The sequence below is a fragment of the Martes martes genome, assembly GCF_963455335.1.
Source record: "Martes martes genome assembly, chromosome: 7".
Classification (NCBI taxonomy): Eukaryota; Metazoa; Chordata; class Mammalia; order Carnivora; family Mustelidae; genus Martes; species Martes martes.
Window position 1 is genome coordinate 140,080,599 of NC_137894.1, and position 21,573 is coordinate 140,102,171.

Consider the following 21,573-nt stretch of genomic DNA (forward strand, 5'->3'; position numbering starts at 1 on the left):
CAAATAGGGACACTCATGATAAAAGCTGAGTATTTAAAACATTTAGGGCTTTTTTTTTTAAACTTATTTATTTTAGAGAGGGAGAGTACCACTAGCTGGGGGGGGGGTGGGCAGGGAGAGAGAGAGAGACTCCCCGCTGAGCACGAAGGGCTTGATCTGGGGCTCGATCTCACAACCCAGAGATCATGACCTGAGCTGAAATCAAGTGTCGGATGCTTAACTGACTCAGCCACTCAGGTGCCCGTAAAACATTTAGTTTGGAGAGAAACCTAAGAAGGCTGTAAAATCTGAGGCTTCGCGTCTTTATTTATTTATGATTTTATTTATTTATTTGACAGAGATCACAAGTAGGCAGAGAGACAGGCGGGGGGGGGGGAGCAGGCTCCCCGCTGAGCAGAGAGCCCGATGCGGGGCTCGATCCCAGGACCCTGGGATCTGAGCCGAAGGCAGAGACTTAACCCGCTGAGCCGCCCGGGCGCCCCGACGTTGCAGGTATTTGGAAATCGTGACCTTCACTCAAGGCTGTTGGTATTTTACTTATCTTTTGTTAGACCAAATATAGAAGTGCTTCATGCTGGATTGAGCAAAACGTCTAAGACCAGAAAAGACCATTGATATTAAAATCAGTAAAGTGAAAGAAAGTTGAAAAGTATTTAACTGTTTGTCAGTTCTTTATATTCAGAAAACTCAGATTTGCTAAAAGTTACTAGTCCTGATCATCGGCCACTCCTGTGCGGGTTTTCCACCTCCTCCTCCTTTACCTGTTGATCCTTAACTAGAGATGCCGTGCACGTAAATTCCCACGGAGCCAAGCTGCAGAACAACCCCCCACTTCCGCCCCGCCAAGTGATCTTGTCAAGCCTGTGACCTACATAGGGCAGTCTAAGTCATAGATCCTGATTCCTGACCCAGAAGTTCTGGAAGCCGGCTCGCTGATGCGGACTCCGCGCTGCCCGACTCCGGGTGCTTCACCGGCCTTCTTCCCTCCCACTGGCAACAGCTGACTCCCCCTAGCGGGAAAGGAGAAATCCCTACCAGGAAGAGGTCAGGGCTCCTGACCCTTACCTACTAGCTAGCATTTTAGACTTTGAAAGAGAATAAATAAAATAATGAACTTAAAAATGTATGCTAGGGGGCGCCTGGGTGGCTCAGTGGGTTAAAGCCTCTGCCTTCGGCTCAGGTCATGATCCCAGCGTCCTGGGATCGAGCCCCGCATCGGGCTCTCTGCTCAGCAGGGAGCCTGCTTTCTCCCTTCTCTCTCTGCCTGCCTCTCTGCCTACTTGTGATCTGTCTGTCAAATAAATAAATAAAATCTTTTAAAAAAAAATGTATGCTAGACTCCTGGGTGTTTATTCACCAAAAGTTTCCTGGTGTTTTGTTGTTGCAGTCTGTTTAGTAAGGTGGGCTTAAGGCTGAGAAGTTTAGGGTCCTGTAACAGGTTATTAGCAAAAACAATGACTAGAAGGAACATTTCTTAGGATTTTCATTCCTTTGTTAACTCCTGATCCTCTCTTCTCAGGGCACCATCTTGTGAACTCTGCTCTTCTTCCCATAGGAGTATACGAAAGTGAAAACTTGTTATAATTTTTCAATCTGAGTATTTACCAGTGGGTTGTATTCTCTAGTATTGTTGGGTAAACATTCAAGCCTTGTATTTGTAAAATTTGGCATCTGAAATGCTGCTTGGAGGTTGACAGTAACATTAATTTCGTTACTGTTAGCAGAATATCGGGAAGGCGTGTGGAGGTTTTGGAAGTTCATTGACCGCACCGTGTGAGTGTGCGCCTTCCTGCGCGTGGTGGACTTCAGTACAGTCCACGAGAGGACCGTTCCCGTTCCCAAGTGCCACGTTTTAATGGGTCCCATTCTGTTTCATTTGTGATTAATTGTCAATAACAACAGGCCCAGTGGTTTCCGGTAATCACATTAGTAACAGCATCAGATTTCCACTTTAGACGGCACTGACCAAAGTATCTTGCTTTGGAATATCTTAACTTCTGACCTCTGTGTCCTTGTAAAATGACTTATTTTAGAAAAAGAACTTCTTCCCGAACTCCTATGTGACCATAGGAACCAGTGTACTCACTTTCTTAAAGCAGAACTCTTAAATTTTTTTTTTTAAGATTTTATTTATTTATTTGACAGACAGAAATCACAAGTAGGCAGAGAGACAGGCCGGGGGGTGGGGGAAGCAGGCTCCCTGCCTAGCAGAGAGCCCCATGTGGGGCTCAATCCCAGGACTCTGGGATCACGACCTGAGCCGAAGGCAGAGGCTTTAACCCGCTGAGCCACCCAGGCACCCCAGAACTCTTAAATTTTAACGTGACCTGCTGAATGAGGTTTTAGGAGCTCTTGAGTAAAATTCTTTTTTTTTTTTTTTCCCTTGAGTAAAATTCTTGATAATCATTTGATGCCTTTGAGGTTACACAGTGCTCTTAAGATGAACATGAAGACAATGTAAGTGGTTGTGAAGGACTTTTCTTTCTTGTATTAATGATCTCCCTTAGATATAAGAAGTGTGGAGAAGGGAAGGAGGCTGCCACTGTTCTTCTGTTGGAGCCCAGACCCTGTCTCTTCTAGGAGAGCCACAGACTTGAACAGAATCTCTAGTGTTTCACAGGTGATCACGCCTGCGAAAACGCCTGAAGTGTCTTTCTCTTTTTGCAGTTCTCCGCTCAGTCCTCTTTCCTTCTTTTCCTTTTGTCTTCTAGCTCCCAAGCACCCAGAAACTTTGAGGGAGAGAAGCTGCTGCTGCTCCTCCAAATGGACAGTTGGCTTTTCATTTCTTACTTTGCTGGCAGCTCACTTACAGTTTGTGCTAATACATATGATTCCTGTATTAAGTAGATGTTACAGATTCTTTTTTTTTCCTTAAGATTTATCTATTTTAGAGAGCATGAGTGGGGGGGGGCAGAAGGCAGAGGGAGAAAGAATCTGAAGCCGACTCTGTGCTGAGTGTAGAGCCCCACATGGGGCGAGATCTCATGACCCCAGATCATGACCTGAGTGGAAACTAGGAGTCATACAGTTAACAGGCTGAGCCACCGAGGTGCCCCAGTTTTTATAGATTCTTAACAAGGACTACATACACACTTCTGGATTTCATGTCTGGGGAATCTAGGTGTACACTCTCTCTACCTTCCTGAATTTTCTAAGACTTCATCAGATGGCTTCACTCCTCTGCTTGAAAACCTCTCTAACAGCGTGGATATAGTTAATGTCACTGAACTGTAGATTTTAAAATGGTAAATACCGTGTTTTGTGTCTTCACATACGCACACGTCCTGCAGATGTCGCATCACATTCAGTTGAAGTCCAGACTCCTTATCATGAGGCGACACATGATTGGCCCCTGCTTTCCTTCTCTCTTTCCTCCTTCCTCCCGCCACTCCCTTTGTGCTCCAGCCTGAGGAGCCCTTTTTCCATCCTTGAGCTTGTTTCTTTGCGCTGACCTCTGCCTTCAGCGCAGTGACCCCAGATGTCACATTCTTGTGCTGCCGTGTTCACATCTCCGCTCTCAGGAGGCCTTCCCTGGTCCTCCACTCTCACTGTGACTCCTAATAAAACTCCTGTTTTATTCTCTTCATAGCAGTGTCTGAAGCTATCTTGCTTTTTTTTTTTTTTTTTTTCTTTTAACCTGCTTCTTTCTGCTTCCTCTAGGGAGTAAGTTTTGGGCTTGTGACCCTCAGCCTTAGGATGGCACTAGGCATTTAGAAGATTCTCGGTCCGTAACTGGGTGAGCGATCAGCACATGGAAATGATGCAGTAAGGCAGAATCGCAGCCTAGTGACCAGAGCACTGCCCTGCTCCCGGACCGCCCCGGCCGCATAGGTGGAAAAGAAGTATGAAGGGTGAGGAGAGGGTGTGCAGGAGTGTTCCTTTTCTAGGAAAGGCACGGACTACACAGTCGACCCTAGTTTCAAATCTTAGATGTGCCACTTAACTGCGTTTCTTCAGGTACATGACTTGGCATTTCTGAGGCTTGTTTCTTAAGCCAAACACATGAAGTTAGTGTCTTTGAGGTTTTGTCTGCGTTCAGGAATAGGACAGTTGCTAGCATGAAGCAGGCACTCAGTAAATGATAGTATCTTGTCCTTAGGTCTCAGTTAGTGGGGAAACATGGAAATAGCTTATGACTGATTTCTGCCTGTTGCTTAGCAATGAATCTCAAATAGTTAGTGCCCCCCCCCCAAGGTTTCCCCAGTGAAGGTTTGGGTGAGGGCAGTGGTGAGTTGGTGATGTCGTTTTTGCTGTAAGTCTCCCAGAAAGGTCAGACCGAAGCTGATGGCCTAAGATGAAAGGTGCGGGGGATCAAAATCTAGCCAACCCATGTAAGTAAGTAGTTGGTAAATAAATACCGGAGTTGGTGAAAATAGAAAATCAGGATCACAGGAAAAAAAGAAGTGTGAGGGTCAGCCCTCATGAATTTCCTGGCAGTTGAGATAAAAAAGGAAAGCATACTACTGATAACGGATTCTAGCTAAGATGAGAAAAACTTGTAGGGAAGTCAAGCTTCTCTGAGGACTGAATTCTTGGTTAAACTGCTTCTATATGAAGAGGACCACCGGGTCACAGTGCGGATTCCAGCCGGTGTGGTGTCCAGAATTCACGTGGTGTCTTAGAAGAGCCAAAGACTGAAAATGTAACCTAATTGAAGGTGACTCAGAATTTTCCATATCCTTTACATGCTTCCTCTCCTCCAACAAAAGTTGAGCATTCTTCCACAACCTGCTGTTCCCCTTAAGCCCAGGAGGGTGGGGAAGGTGGAACAGAGGTGTCTGGCTCACTCCTCCCTGTGTTCCTAGACGCCGAGGCTGCCATTTAAAGCCTTCTCGGGTTTCAGCCTTACCGGTGGTGGTCTCTTTTTTAAGAAACGAAGAAACCAAGCAAGGTTCACTGACGGAAGTGAAAGACCTCTCGAAGGAAGGAGGTCCGGGCTTTGGAGCGCAGAGTGGATGCAGGGGTGGGGGGTGAGAGGTGGGCAGAGGGGAAGGTGTCGTTGTATTACCTTGTACGTTTTCTCCCGCGTTGAGGAACAGGGCCAGAGGGCCTCTTTGGTAGGACTGGGGAGGGTAGGTCAGACCACTTTTTAAACCTCTTCGTGGACCTGGAGAGTGCTTCCAGCCTTTCCATTTAGCTTAATCCTCTCCGTCTCTCTCTCTCTCTCTTTTAATATATTTGAGTCTTTATTCAAAGATTATTTACTTATTTAAAGTACAGTCCGCCTCCCCCATGTGGAGCTCGAACTCATGGCCCTAAGATCCAGACTCACATGTTTTGCCAGCTGAGCCAGCCAGGTGTCCCATTGCTATCTTTTTTTTTTTTTTTTTTAAGATTTTATTTATTTATTTGTCAGAGAGAGAGAGCGCACACAAGCAGGCAGAGTGGTAGGCAGAGGCCGAGAAAGAGAAGCAGGCTCATTGCTCACAAGTAGCCGGATGCAGGGCTCGATCCCAGGACACTGGGATCATGACGTGAGCCAAAGGCAGCTGCTTAACTGACAGAGCCACGCAGGTGCCCCTCACCCACCATCGCTATCTTTTTGACTGAAGTTATTCTGAATCTCTTTGCTTTGCCTCTCAAACCAGGATGAGAATGAGGATGGCTTCGGTAATGGAGACGTGAACGGAATAGTTGAGAGATGGGGATAGGACAGGTTTGTTTATACGGGAGCCCCCCCTTAATCTGTGGGGGTGCGTTCCAAGACCCCCAGTAGAGGCCTGACACCACACCCACTTAACTGCTGAGGGGCGCCTGAGTGGCTCAGTTGGTTAGGCGGCTGCCTTCGGCTCGAGTCATGATCCCAGTGTCCTGGGATCGAGTCCCACATTGGGCTCCCTGCTCGGTGGGGAGCCTGCTTCTCCCTCTGCCTCCGTCTGCCACTCTGCCTGCCTGTGTGCTCTCTCTCTGACAAATTAAAAAAAAAAAAAAAACTTAACTGCTGAGCGGCACTCTGACCATAAAACCAAACATCTTTTGTCATTTCTCAAGCAGCTTTCTTCAAAATATGATTTTTTTCCTATATAAATAGTTTATTTCCTGACATTGTGTTGTTGAGTAGTTAATGACCCTTTTGATGATTTCTGTGTGCTGGTCTTCAAAGAGTTCACTCAATGAACTTTCATGGCATACGCTGTTTATGAAGGAATAAGTAACAGAAGTGGTAATGTAAAGTTTAAATACATATTACGAAAGCACACAGCAATTATCTAGAAAGACCCAACAAAAGTTTTTTTGAGGCAAGAGTATTGGATCACGTTCAGAAGTGCAGGGGTATGTGTGGTGGTCATCAAAAGCAGGTTGTCTTTAATCAGTTTTATTTTGGTTTTAACATTACATACAGACCATGTGGTTATTGTCTACTCAGGACGGACGGCGTCAACTGTGCATCACTTTCGCTTGGTAAGTCACTGAGTTCAGTAGTCATGAGACAAAGCTGGTTTTCTCCCTGCATCTAGACTTTTCTTTGCGGTCTCCCTTGGGGTTGCAGTTACCCAGGTGTTCGTTCCGAACCCTCTCCTCCCTGTCTGTATTTTTTTTCAATAGATACCATTTATCTCTCTGGCTTTAAATACAGGCCATGTGCCAGTGATGTCTGTATTTCCTCTTCAACCTCAATTTCTTTTGTCCCCACACTCGCATATCCAAGTACCTCCTTGAGGTCTGTCTATCCACAGGGTGTTTCCCAGACCCCTCAAATCAGAAGGGAACTCCAGGTCCTCTGCTGCACATTGTCTCTTCCCCCCTTGTTCTCCAACTTGGCTCATGACCTCCCCCCAGAAATGCAACCCAGAAACTTGGAAGGCATAGTTAACATCCTTTTCCACCCACCTTACCCCCCCTTCTCTCATTTATTACCCAGACTTGTGTAGTCCTCCTCCAAAATAGAACTCAAATCTGACCTGTTTTATTTTATTTTAAAGATTTTATTTATTCATTTGACAGAGGCAGGCAGAGAGAGAGAGGAGGAAGCGAGCTCTCCGCTGAGCAGAGAGCCCGACTCGGGACTCGATCCCAGGACCCCGAGTTCATGACCTGAGCTGAAGGTAGAGGCTCAACCCACTGAGCCGCCCAGGCGCCCCTCTCACCTGTTTTAAAGACAGGTTGAAGTCTCTTTTGGAAGTAAATCCCATCATTGGGTAATCTCACTGTTTGTTTCACTAGAAAAATCTCCACTATAGTTTTAAATCCTATTTTTTAAGTAAAATTCCATCATATAGGTAAAAGGTCAATAAGCTGTTTTTTTCTGTAAAGGCCTAAATAGTAATGTTACAGGTTTCATAGGCCATCCTAAAGCACCATATCAACGCCAGTGTCATTGCAGCAGGAAAGTAGCCAAAGATAACATGTGAACAAACAAGCATAGCTGTGTTTCAGTAAAGCTGTTTCCAAAAATAGGTGGCATATGTGCACACCATTATCTATAACAGCATGATTCACAGCAGCCAGAAGGGGGAAGCAGCTCCTGTGTCTATCAGTGGATGAGTGGATAAACAAAATGTGGTATGTCCATACAAGAGTATTATTCGGCTGTGAAAAAGAATGAAGTTTTGTACATGCTAGTACATGGGTGGACCTTGAAGATGTGAGGTCAGCCAGACACAAAAGGACAAATACTGTTTGATTCCATTTATAAAAGGTACCTAGAGGGGCGCCTGGGTGGCTCAGTGGGTTAAAGCCTCTGCCTTCGGCTCAGGTCATGATACCAGGGTCCTGGGATCGAGCCCCGCACCAGGTTCTCTGCACAGCGGGGAGCCTGCCCCTCTCTCTCTGCCTGCCTCTCTGCCTGCTTGTGATCTCTGTCTGTCAAATAAATAAATAAAATCTTTAAAAAAAAAAAAAGTACCTAGAGTAGGCAAATTTGTAGAAACAGGAAGTAAAATAGAGGCCACCGGGGGGCGGGGCAGGTGTGCAGTGGGTACCGGGTTTCTGTTGGGGACGATGAGTCTCAGGTATAGATGGTGGTGATGGGTACACAGCATTGTGAGTGTACCTGATGCCACAGAATTGGACATTTCACAGATGGATGAAATGATAACTATTATGTTCATGTCTCCTTAACCAAAATTTGTTTAAACAGTAGGAAGGAGAGGGCACCTGGGCGGCTCGTTCCGTTGTGTCCAGCTCTTGATTTCGGCTCAGATCTTGATCTCAGGGTTATGACATCTAGCCCCGCATCAGCTCTGTGCTGGGATTTTCTCTGTGTGTGTGTGTGTGTGTGTGTGTGTGTGTGTGTGTAAATAAAAAAATAATAGAAAGGAAACCATAAGTGGTGGTGGGAAGGTTGTCAGGCTGGGTCGGGCTCACTGGCGGTACTTGGGGATCGTAAAACTTGTCAGTCTCTGCTTAGACTCACTCCATACACGTATTACAGTTCGTGGTGATGTTGGTGACTCTGCTGGCGTTGGCGTCTGGGTGCTTGGCGTTGCTGAACGTTGGGTCTGAGACCTGAGTCTCAAGCCTCAGGAAGCATTTCCTCATTTGACTTGTTTGTGTCCCCCCAGAATTCATGAGTTAAAGTCCCAGTCTCCAGTGCGAAGGTATTTGACAGTGGGGCCTTTGGGAAGTAATTGGGTTATGAGAGTGGAGCCCTCCTGGTGGGATTAGTGCCCTTTTAGGTAAAAAGAGAGAGAGAGAGATGACGATCCGCCTCCCCGCCATGGAAGGGCCCCCCAAGAAGGTTCTGTTCACAAGCCAGGGTAGAGCGCCTTTACCAGGAGCTGAATTGGCTGGCACCTTAGTCTGCAAGACTGTGAGGGGTGAATTGTCACAGCCCCCAGTCTGTGGTATTTTGTTAGGGCAGCCTGAGCCAAGACGGCTTCGCTCACTAGAATAAATTTCCCTGAGGGCAGAGGCTTCGTTTTGTTTCTGGGGCCTTGGAACAGTGCCAGGTGAGGAGGCCCTCGGTTAATAGGTGTTGGACTGTGCAGGGAGTGTGAGCTAGCCTGTGATCCCTTTTTCTTTCTTTTTAAAGATTTTATTCATTTCTTTGACAGCAAGAAGAGGGAACACAAGCAGGGGGAGTGGGAGAGGGAGAAGCAGGCTCCCCGCGGAGCAGGGAGCCCCATTCGGGGCTCGATCCCAGCACCTTGGGATCATGACTGAGCCGAAGGCAGCCGGTGGCGCCCCTAGTCTGTGAGTCGGTAATCCCGGAATGTGTCCCAGCTTACTGGAGACGTGGCTCTTGTCACAGCTTCCTCGAAGCGGCAGGGGCCCTCCGCCTTGCTTCCATTCTTCTGTGGGAAGTACCCAAAGTCTGGGTGGGAAAACAGCTCCCCTGCCCACCCGAGCATTTTTGGAGCACCTGAAAGGTGACGTGGTGGTAGTTGCTCCTCAGGGGGAAGGCTGGAGGGTGAGGGGATCACCGCAGGCCCGAGAGAAAACCCGGTTACGGTGCACAGTCCTGGCTTTGTCACTTAGGATCGCTAACCATGTTTCTCGCCCTTCGAGAATGATCTGGCTGTTTCCCCGGGCTGGGTGGTCTGTATGGAGGTTACTCGGGATGTAGAGATTGTTCTAGCTCGGAACTGAAGGCTGCTGGGCTTGACAGCGAAGGACCCCGGGGCCGGGAGGGAGGCTTTCTGGGCCTCCGCTTTCTCCTGTGCAGGGTGGACTTGCGAGTTTGCCCACCTCTCGGGGGCTGTGCGTGGTAATGAAAACCGCCTGTCCAGTAAACATTCAGTGCGATGCTGCTGCCCTCTGATTCCTGGCAGTGACGCGTAACGTTTTCCAGAATTGGGGGGGGGGGTGCGGTCCTGGATGGCTTAGTTGGTGGAGTGGGCGACTCTTGATCTCAGGGTCAACCCCACGTTGGGTGTAGGAGATGACTTGAAATAAAATTTTTGAAAAATAAATGAGTGGTGGGAGGAGAGACATTTATAATTTAAAAGTATCGTATGCCAGGGGCACCTGGGTAGCTCAGTGGGTTAAGCCTCTGCCTTCGGCTCAGGTCATGGTCTCAGGGTCCTGGGATGGAGCCCCACATCGGGCTCCCTGCTCAGCGGGGAGCCTGCTTCCCCCTCTTTCTCTGCCTGCCTCTCTGCCTACTTGTGATCTCTCTCTGTCAAATAAATAAAATCTTTAAAAAAGAAAAAGTATCGTGTTCTTTGCTTTTCATCTGAGTGATTGAACATAATGACCACTTGAATCAAATGAACCTACATTCTGCCCTTTTTTTTAAAAAAAGATTGATTTATTTACTTGGCGGGGCAGCGTGCTGAGTGCCGAGCCCGACACAGGGCTCAGTCTCACAACCCCGAGACCTGAGCTGAAACTAGGAGTCAGAGGCTTAACTGACTGTGCCACCCACACACCCCAACATTTTGTCTTTACCTTGCCCTTGTACCCTGATGTCAGAGAACCTGATGATAAGCAGCTAGACATTTTTTGATAGTGATGTCCCTGTAGGGTTTGATTTGGTTGGTTTTTGGTCTTGTGATTTGTTTTTGTCTTAAGATTTTATTTATTTTAAAAAAAAAGATTTTATTTATTTTAGGGAGAGAGAGCGTGTGCACATGGGGGCAGAGGCAGATGGGGAGAGAGCATGTCCAGCAGACTCCGCGCTCAGCATGGAGCCCCATGCGGGGTTTGATACCCTCAGATCATGGCCTGAGATGAAATCAAGAGTCAGATGCTTAACGGACTGAGCCACCCGGACGCCCCTTTAGTCTTTTTTTTTTTTTTTTTTTTTTTTTTTTAAACACTGGTGGAAGGGTAAGAATTGAACAAGCCAAGTTTCACTTCAGAAAGTCCTGTTTGGGGCGCCTGGGTGGCTCAGTGGGTTAAAGCCGCTGCCTTCGGCTCAGGTCATGATCCCAGGGTCCTGGGATCGAGCCCCGAGTCGGGCTCTCTGCCCGGCAGAGGGCCTGCTTCCTTTCCTCTCTCTCTGTCTGCCTCTCTGCCTACTTGTGATCTCTGTCTGTCAAATAAATAAATAAAATCTTTTAAAAAAAAAGATTTTATTTATTTAAAAAAAAAAGATTTTATTTATTTTAGGGAGAGAGAGCGTGTGCACATGGGGGCAGAGGCAGATGGGGAGAGAGCATGTCCAGCAGACTCCACGCTCAGCACGGAGCCCCATGTGGGGTTTGATACCCTCAGATCATGGCCTGAGATGAAATCAAGAGTCAGATGCTTAACGGACTGAGCCACCCGGACGCCCCTTTAGTCTTGTGTTTTTTTTGTTGTTTGTTTGTTTTTTAAACACTGGTGGAAGGGTAAGAATTGAACAAGCCAATTTTCACTTCAGAAAGTCCTGTTTGGGGCGCCTGGGTGGCTCAGTGGGTTAAAGCCTCTGCCTTCAGCTCAGGTCATGATCCCAGGGTCTTGCGATCGAGCCCCACATCAGGCTCTCTGCTCAGCGGGGAGCCTGCTTCCTCTCCTCTGCCTGCTTCTCTGCCTACTTGTGATCTCTGCCTGTGAAATAAATTAATAAAATCTTCAAAAAAAAATTCCTATTTGTTCCTGCCCTTTGTGAAACGTTTTCATGGAGAAGCAGGACATTTCAGTCAGCAGGGAACACTTTGGAGCGTCTTTATTTTCTGCTTTCAGCGCCACATAGTTGCACACCAACCAGTTTGGGCCTCTGGGCACTCGACCCTAGTGTAAGAGGCGAGGCCAACAAAAATTCAAAACAGCATGATTTAGAGTTTGTCGGTGTTGTTACCAAGCCCTAGTGTAGGAGTTCAAGGAAAAGGTAAGAACCTGAGGCCAGAGCAGTAGAGTCACCAAGCCCTGGGAGGAGCTCGGCCTGGCTGTGTTGTGGAGGGCTCCTGCCTGGGAGGAAGGAAGGCCCGGCTAGCTGTGTAAACGGGACCCAGGGGACCCAGGGGGCCCAGGAGGCCAAGTGTAATTTACACTTCTGAAGGGTTCGTACCAGGTGGGAATACATCAGCTGCGTTTTCTGTATCAGTTGATCCTTTATAGCATCATCATGGCAGAGAACAGAATGGGGCAGATAAGTTAAGAAACTACGTTAGTCGTTGAGGTATGAGAAGCTAAGAGCTAACTTGATGGCAGTGGGACAAAGGGCGAAGACGTTCTAAAAACCAGTAGGATTTGGTGTTTGGGGTGTAGGAGATTCATTATGGGGATCCGTATTCCTTTTTTTTAGCCTGTTGGATTTGTGACAATACAAGTAGAGATGTCCTGCATTCCTTGAACACGCGTCTGTTGAGGGCCAGCTCTGTGTGGGCTGCACCAGGCTCTGGGGATACCTGGGGATCGAAACTGACAAGCACGCCTGTCCTCGTGGCACGTACTGTGTAGTGGGAGAGGCCAACGAAAACCACAGTGCCGTGCTTATAACTTGCCTGCGTACGGGTCATGGGGTCGGCATGAAGAGCTGAAAGGACCGCAGAGCGGGATGGAAGAGTGAGGGCTGCAGGGGGAAGGCAGGAGGCGGGCTGCCGGGCGGAGGCTGGGGCATCAGACTCGAGTCCGCCCCGCTGTGTTGCTGGCTAACAGGAAATGTGTAGGGTGGACAGAAAGCAGAAGTCTGAGGAGTGGTGGGAGGAGAAGCGAGGAAGCTTGACAAGGAGCCAGTTCGAGAAGTGGGAGCAGAACCAGGCAGGTGACCGCCGAGTCGGGAATGGGGAACGTTCCCGCCAGGCTGAGGAGCACGAGCGCAGAGGTCTGCTGGGTTTGGCATCGCAGATATTGGTGACCTTGAAGCAGAAAGAGGATTTCAGGAGACCGAGGAGAAAGACTGGGTGGTTAAGAAGTTGGGCTAGCAGCTCTAAATCATCCGCTCCCGAAGCTGCTAATGAAAGCACTTTTCATAGTTTTTAGAATGTATTTGCCCACATACACATTTTTCCTCCACTAAAATAATCAATCTTACGGTGTGTTTCAGATGAAAAAAAAGATATTGACCATGAGACAGTGGTTGAAGAGCAGATCATTGGAGAGAACTCCCCTCCTGATTATTCAGAGTATATGACAGGGAAGAAGCTTCCTCCTGGAGGGATACCTGGCATTGACCTCTCAGACCCCAAACAACTGGCAGAATTCGCTAGGTAAGCCCTCAGAACTTTCCTTTCTCTCTAATCATAGAAAGTACTTGAGAGTCGGCAGCCGGGTTCCTTGGTGGCTGGTGGCCTTGCTCCAGGGAAACTTGGGAAAACAAAAGCACTTCTTTGGGTTTGTGGGGGTGACTCTGCTAGTGATGGGCGTGGCCCCATTTTAGATCCTGGCAGACAGTGAGGTGAGGCGAATGCTGCTTAATTCCGTAGCTCATAATTGCTTGCGAATACATAAAATTGCACAAAAGTTGATTGGAAATGGGGGTCCTCACACCAGCTGGACGCCTTGTGAGCTGGAGCACGCTGCGGGGGCCTGGCTCGGAGCCGGGCGGGCAGAGCCGCCCGTGAAGGAGTCATCAGTTCCTTTGCCAGCGTGTCATCAGTTATGCTCCCGGGGTTTGGTTCACTGAAGCGGGCATGACAGGAAGAGATCAAATATTTATGGCAGGGGCCCCCCGTGACCGACCAAAGTGGGCAGTCAGGAAGGTCTGGAGGCTTGTTTACCTGAAGCAGGTGGGGCCCCCGCAGAAGCCTCTCTCCCCTTTTGTAGTATTTATTCCCCAGCACCGTTGGGCAGTTTCTACGAGGACGTGAGAACACACTCAGAGACCATTGTAAATAAAAGGTGAAATGAACTCATCAACTCTGGGGCAGACGGAGGAGTTCGCGGCCCGCCCTGAGGTTGTGCAGGGCCTGGAATAGCCAGGACATTTAGGCAAGGACAGGACGGGGCAGAGAGACCTCTTTGTGATCCCCCCCCATCTAGAAACAGAGCAGGGGCGCCCTTGTCTGTCTTTCTCTTGCGAGCAGAGTGGAGTAGATAAGAGCTGGAGGCCCTGGAGTGTGCCCTGCCGGGAAAAAAACAAGGTGGGTGACCTCCTGCCATTTGGATCCTCAGTTTCTCCAGGTGTCGGATGGGTGTCAGAGTCAGGGGTATTATAATAAAGGGCTTTGTGCCCTTTCCTCCTATCCCGTGAAACTGCGGCCAGAGGGAAACTACACCCGAATTTATTTCTGATTGACCACGGCTGAAAAAAAATGTTAAGGCTTCTGTCCTTTTGTTTATGACATTGTGTCTCCCAGCTTTTGTTGGCTTTCATGTTTTAAGTACGGGTATGCTATGTAACTCCATTATACCCACCCACCCCCCCCCGTACAAATAAAAATGGAATCTGTAGATAGAATCAGCAGCGAGGTTAGAGTTTTGGGGCAGATTGAGTTGAATTGCATGCCAGTGTTTAGTATTGTCATGGGTTTTTAAAGTTAGTCAGTTTTTGTTAACGTCTCTGGAGTTTATCGAGGGTAGAGGCTGCTGTCCCCAGGGATAGAGCTATGGAAGGCAGGAGTCAAAGCCTTGTAGAGGGGATGGCGTCTGGCCTGAGCCCTGAAAAACGCTGAGGTGGGGGGGATTGGGGGGGTTTCCTTGGTGGGCCTAATGCTAGTGTGGCGTGAGCGCAGTGGAAAGGGAGGTGCTGCACGCCCATTCGGTGTACGCTCAGAGAAGAATAAGTAGGTTTGGCTGGGAATTTGGATGCCTGCCTATAGGAAGATAGTTGAAGTGTAAGAGATCACTGAGTTCTCTGAATACTGGCGCCACATCTGTGGATGTTTTTAGTGCGCGGTGGACAGCTGCCGGAGGGGTGTGAACAGCAGAGCGAGGGCTGTGATCGGGGGTTGATGTGGAGGGAATGACATGTCTGCTCTCTCCAGGCTGGGTTGGCGCGGGCACCGACAGCGAGTGGGGGAGGTCCTGCAGGCCTGAGCCAGGATTGCGGTGGCCAGACGGAAAGAATAAATGAGATCAGGGTGTGGGAGGTGGTGGAAGAGACGGAGAACCACCCCAGCTGCGTGCCTCCGGGAGGGGGGATTGGAGTGGAAGCGCAGTGCCTCGCGAAGCCCCAGCTGGCGTGAGACTGGAAGAGGGTTGCTGGTTTGGGGCTCAGGGTGGGCATTGTTGGGCTTTAGGTGTCAGTCGTCCCTGTTGGACTTGGAGGTTTCAGGAGGTAGGTCAGGGCTGACTCGTCTTCTGCAATGTGGCTGCGGCCGTCCGCGGTGTGGAGAGGGCGGTTTCTGAGAGGACAGTCCGGGGAACACCCTGCGGTCGGTGCACAGGGCTCATTCAGACAAGACGGGGTGGCTTAGTGAAGTACCCACGGCATCACAAAAGCCAAGGGCGTGCTCAGGAGGTCCAGGAGAGGGACGGATCACATTTCTCCGAGTTGCACGTTGCGGAGTGATTTCAGTGTAGGAGCAGAGGGCTGCGGCGGGATTTCGCGGAGAGCAGGAACCTGGGGCTAGGGAGCCGCCACGCCCAGCTGTGGCGACCCTTGGCGTTGTTTACCCTCACTGCTGAGTTGGGGCGGCTGATCTGAAAGCTTGTCCCCAGTTTCCAGAGCAGAAGATCTGGGGCTTCAGCCCTGCGCTCGGGAGGTGCATGTCACTGTTGTCAGATAGAAAGAAGCTTCTGCTTGTTTCCCAGGTGGCCTTGCACCTGCGTCAGGGCTGCCTTCAACCCTACCTGATCTGAATGAGACCTTTCTTGACCCGCAGTAGATAATTAGAAGACGGTGGAGCCAGGTTCTGAGAGTTGGAAGGCAGAGTTTCTGTAAACAGCATTCTTGATCGAGCAGAGCTGTCCGTCAAATACAGGGCAGGAAAGTGGCCATTGTAGACACCTAAGGATTCGTTTTATGTCGCACTTACCCTCTCTGAGGGGGTTACTGGAGGATATACTTCAGGGAGATGAGGACGCACATCAAAAGGAAGCCTTCCTGAAGAGTCTGGAGAGCCAGAAAATTAGAGGGGCAGCTCTGCGGCAGGCTGGACACCCACTCAGTTGAGAACAGACAGTCGGTGAGTTGTGGGGCTTTGTTCAGGAGTCGAGCTCATTGAGCGGTGCGCAGAATGAGTAAGAAGCCGGAAGGCCTTGGTGGTTTGGGAGAAACCAAAGGAAAAGATAATGTAAAAAGGAAAAGATAATCAGAGACCCCCTGAAGAGAGAGGCAGTGCTGATAAGCCGCGGCCTAAAAGTGGGCATAAAGTTGATGGTCGTCGAAGTTCAGGGAACTTGTTGGCCTGACTGCAAGTCTCGCCTTGGTCCTCAAGCTGCTTTGTTGGACTCACAGAGCAGGAAACGTGATCCTAGCACCCAGTTACGGTCCACGGTAGGCGATCTTTTTCCATAATCATCTGAATGTAGTGTGTGTGTCTTTTCTGATCATTCTGTTAAAAGATTTCCTTTTGTGTACCAAGTGGAATGAGATCGCACTCATCCTGACAGTGTATACAAAGTGAGGGGAGAGGGTTGGTCTCCTGCTCATCTCTGTTATTCCCCCCCCCCCTCCACCGCCCCCCGATCCTAGAACAGATCACGGAAAACTGTCACGTCTCTAATTGGACGGTGGCGGTGATGAGAGATACTGGAGCCTGGAATGGCCTCTCTTGTTAGGTCTTTGCGTTTTGAGAATGTGTAGAACCAACCGCTGAAGAGGATTTTCCGGGGTCCCTGGCAGTGGTGCTGGGACTCTGAAAGCCGGAGACGAGAGGCACCAGGTTGCAAATTGTTGGGGGCCAGACCCCGTCTTCTCTTGTAAAGACCCACAGAACCTCCTTCTTCCACCTGTACTCTGTGGCTCAGCTGTCGGCTTGGGGTAGCGTGTTGGCTGCTTCTCCCTCTCCTCCGTGTGCTGGGGTGAGGGGCTTCTGCACTGGGCTTGGAACTAACCACAGAATGGCTCAGGTTCGTGCCGCACCGAGCCTAGAGAATCGGTTGGGAGTAAGTAAATCAGTTAAGAGAGGGGCACGAGTGTAAGAAGTCCTGGTATTTGGGGGGTGACTGTCCTTTTTTAAATACTTCAGAATGTGGCCAGTGGGTGGGACCTGGTGAGTTCTTGTTCCAGATTAAGTGAACAAACAGCCTTTTTGCCTTTTCCATTACCTGTAGTTAGCCCTTTGGAAACTTCTGGTCTGGCCAGATGAGAATTAAAAGTGGTTAGGTCAGCCACAAGTTGGTTATTTTTGTTGTCGTCCACCACCCGCCCTGAGGCTTCTCAGGAGTAGCTCGAGGATGAGCGGGGGTAGCGGGGCTGGAAGGAACGTGGCAGGGCCGAGTGCTGTCTCCCTGGGACGTACTTGGTCTAGCATTAGTCTCGTTTGTCAAGGGGCGCCGCTCTCCTCGGCACCAGGTAGGAAGGGGAGTTGGCGGTTGCAGAGGGGAGAGCTGGAGCTAGGTTCCGCTGGGGCTTCTGGCCACCCCCCACCCCCCCGTCCCCCCAGCGCAGGTCCCCTTGGGGCTTCCAGGCTGCCGGGGACAGGCTTATCCTCATTTGAGAATCTTTGCTTCAAAAATGGTTCATCTCGGTGTCTGGGACCTCAGGCTTTAACTTAGAACTCTGATTTCTCCTTGCTGGAAGCGGTGCCAGAGACTCCTGCAGGCTTCTGGTCCCAGAGTCCGGCCTTTACAGCGCTGCCCCCCCCCCCCCCGCCTGCCCCCAACCGCCCCGCGCAGCGTGGGGAGAGCCAGGGCTGGCAGCTGTGCGGCACAGAGCGTGCGCTCGCTCCTCTCGTTGGGCACCTCGCGCCTCCACGCCACTGGTAATCTGCCCAAGGTGCCTTTCTGCTCAGCTTAGGCCGTTTTCCTCTAATCTCTCAGCCCTTTAGTTGAAAACGGTGGCTTGGAGCCCTGGAACCTTCTGGGTTGTTAAATACGATTGGCCCCCTTTTTTTTTTAAGGCATGAACTAATTTTTAGCTAGACCCATTTAACCCACAGCTGGCGTAAGAATAGCTGTCATTCCCCGAGAGCTTCACGTACAGGCTGTCTTTGAGTCTTGGCAGCTACAAAGCTGGTAGCATTCCACCTTTTTACAGAGTGAGAAACTGAGGCTGAGAAGTGCAGTGATTTGCTCAAGGTCGTGCAGCTGGTAGGAGTTGGCGTCAAGCCCGACCCCATGTCCCCGCTGCCGTCGGCGGTCTCCTCCTGTGTAAAGTATCCAGGAAAAACTCCGATCTTGGTTATTCAGAATAGTTTGGGCGGGTTTAAGGGATGTTCCAAGTAGCAGTATATGATTTTAGTCTTTTCAAAAATGACTTTTTTAGGATTTCAAATACTTCTTTTTATTTTGTAGGTTATATATCAGTTGGTGCCACGAAGATTTTAATTTTAGTCTTTACTCACCAAAAAAAAACCCCACTTTGAATCTAGTTTTTGGAAAATGACCTTTTCAGTGTTTGCCTTCAAATAAAATATAAAGGCCCCAACACACACTGCCTCGTTTGCCACTCTGGTGAGGAAGGCGGATTTGCCAAGGAGCTTGAGAGTAGCTGCAATTAAGCCTTTCACTTCCTTCTTGCGTCCAGGGGTGTTTGCCCAAATACATTTTAAACTTTCATTCTGAAATCAATTATATTGCTACGTGCTGGCCCCACACTTTGCAAATGACATTTTAAGAAAAATACCACTTAATGATAACATTTAAGAAATCGAGAGTTTGGTAAATGGTACTTGGGACCATGCCCTTTAATTTTGTGTATGTTTGAAAATTTCCGTGATAAAAAGTTTTTAAAAATCAAGTTCCTGGGAATAAATTTAAGAAAATGTGGGGGTGGGGGGTAGGCTGGTCACATCTGTCCCGTTGCAGCAGGTGCCTCACTGGCAGGGACCCCGCATTGGAGCCCCAGATGGGTGGGGCAGGAAGTGGTTGTCTGTGCCACTTACCTGTCATCCCAGTGGGCATTTTAAAAAGTTGGTGTATTAACATAATTTGCAAACAATAAAATTCACCCTCTTTTAGGTGAGTACCACTCTTGTGAATTTGAACAGACACAATCATGTAGCCGTGACCGATCATGTAGCCATGTCCGCAGCCAAGAGAGACAGAGCATTTCAGTGTAATCATCAAAAGAGGAAATGTTACTCATTGGGAAGACAGAAGCCTGGTTCCTATTAATACCCTTTTTTTCTTACTAATACTTGATTGGAGTAGAACTCGTTCATGTGGGTCGCTGTTGTTTTCCAAACTCTGATCCAACCTCCAGGTGGCGCAGTGGCACCAGATTTTTGTCCTGAGTTCCGTGAGCTCAGAGCAGCTCCAGGGTTTACGAGTGTTTAAGATAACAGGCAAGTTCAAAGCCCTGTATGCAGTAGGCATTTAGAAAACACTTGCTTACTGATGGAGTAATCCCCCAAGTAGAAGAAAGAATGAGTGTTTGCCAGGTTGGAAAGGGGGCAGGTACCAAGCTGGAAATATTCTCAGAATTTTGAACAGACTCCCCTTAGCAGTAAGTTCCAGCCACCAGATAAATTGGTTCAGCAACGCCCCTCCAGGGTTGGAGAGTTTAACTAGATGACTTTGTCAGTTCAGGTTTTGTAAAACAAAAATCTTCAGGTCATCCTTTTCCCAGCTCAAGGGTGAAGAAGGACTTGGCGCTAGGGCCTTTGCTAACTTAAAGATGACTGCAGAAAGCTTTTGTGATGAGAGAGTGCTGAGCTGGTAAGTTAGCTCTTACTGGTAAGGCATTGCTGACCTCGTGACTCATCGGTGAACTGCAGCCTCACGTAGGACAGTGAGGGGGCAGGCAGTGGGACAGAAGGAACATCTGTCTCGGAGATGTAAATCTGTTTTTCTAGGCTCTCTAGGAACTCTTAATCTCTCACCCCTCTACCACACACAGATCTGTAGGGAATGTTTGGAGAGAAAGTTTTGACAAAAGAACAAAGGTTGGTTCAGTGGAAATAGCAGGTAGGTAAGCTACCAAGTCAGAAAGCTCCCTGGGCAGTGAGGCCACACAGGGCTCTGCCGCCCGCACGATCAGGACCCTGTTACACCCCTGTCCTGAAGCAGGGCCAGAAATCTCTGTCGTTTAAAAAAAAAAAAAAACAAAAAACTTATTTGAAAAGCAGTAACCTCCCTCCTACCCCCGCCATCAAAAGTAGTGGCCTGATGAAATTCAGCAGTGGGGAAGGCCATGGGGTGTCCCCACCTGTCCACCAGTCCCTGGGGGCTCCTCCCCAAAACACCAACACCAAGTTCATTTACTATGTTTCTTTCCAGAGATAATGTATATAAATGATCTTCTGTTTACAAGGACTCTTCTGTACCCTTTTAAAAAATTATCTCTCAAAGATAATGTCCATCAGTATGAAAGGAAGCCTCCCTCCTTTTTTTTTTAAAGCAGTTTTGTAGGATCTGTGTTTGAGACCCTCCCCCATCTGCTGCTCCCTTTTCACAAGGTGTCTTTGTTATCACAGCAGCTGCTCGTGGACACCTTGCTCTGCTCCCACCAAGAGACTCCTCTGTGGTTTGGGCTGGTGGTCTTGTGTTATTTAAAGGGCTTAGAGGAAAGAGCAGATACACGAAGCTCACAGACCTCAGTTCCGGTCTGAGCTGCCCCAGCTTGCTCACTGCGAGACCATGGCCGCGACTCAGGCTTTGTGAGCACCAGCACCCCCATCTGCGAGCTGGGACGGGTGCACCCCAGTCACGGGCACTCAGTGAATGTGTTCGGTCGCATCCCTTCCCTCCTGGACGCAAACTGTAACCGTAGATGTTTGTATCTGTAAGGAGAACATTTTAGGGACTATATGATTGATGCCAGATGAGTCTACCCACTCCTACAAATCTCTCTCTCTCTCTCTTTTCTTTTTTTTTTTTTTTCTTTTTGGTAAGAATGAAGCCAAGAAAAATTAAAGAAGATGATGCTCCAAGAACAATAGCTTGCCCTCATAAAGTAAGTAATGCTAGGGGAAAAGTGTTCGTTAGACGCCGATGAAGATTTAGAGAGCCCATAATCTGTACTGTTATTTCCATCGAATAATTAAATGAGGAACTATAATCTTTGTTTTCGAAATTCAAGAGGCTATATATGTGATGTAAGTTTTGTCCAGTAAAGGCCACTTAAATACTGTAAAATGGGGCTGCTGTAGGGTGCCAGTGTTTTTGCTCTTACTGTATATCGAATACACAATGTTAGGGTTTTATTTCTTCTTTTTGGATGATGAACAAGTCAGTCTTAAGACATTGGGTTTTATCTCACCCGTGGACCTTTGTGGGGCTCTAAACTCACTATGAAAATTTGGAAAGTATTTGGATGCTGCTAAAGTAAGCCTCATAAAACCACATTCCCTTCACGATTGTCTTCATTTGCCCTGTTCACTGTGTGTTACTTACGGGGGTGCCTAATTGTTTTCAAATGTGCTCGGTCTTTCCAAGAAAAGGATCACCTCGAAAGTACTTTGAAGTGTTGGTTGGGTCTGTTTCACACTTAATTGGATGGATATAAAACTAACAGAAGAAGAAGTATCACGTAGGTGGGCAGAAAGTTTTCATGGGATAAAGAATTTTTGAAAATCAGTCATTGAGGAAGGATGAATTTCATTTGGCGACGTCCAGCGAGTGACCACCCACAGGTTCTTTGTGTGGTTTTGCAACACGCTTAGTGTAACGATTTTGAGAAATAAAATGAGTTCCTCTGGGGGCCAACATGGAAAGAAGCATTTGAAAACAGTTAGGCCCTAAGTGCCTGTGCTCCTTCTGGCTTCTTGCACTTCCAAA

General features: G+C 48.5%; 1 protein-coding gene across 1 annotated transcript in view; it reads left to right on the forward strand.

Moving 5' to 3' along the window:
• Positions 1–21,573, forward strand: part of YY1 (YY1 transcription factor) — a 29,259-nt gene that overhangs the window by 4,690 nt on the left and 2,996 nt on the right. Inside the window, exons 2-3 of the mRNA XM_080807648.1 lie at positions 12,854–13,016; positions 20,689–20,749. Coding sequence (XP_080663774.1) covers positions 12,854–13,016; positions 20,689–20,749 — 224 coding nt within the window. The remainder of the gene's footprint in view (positions 1–12,853; positions 13,017–20,688; positions 20,750–21,573) is intronic.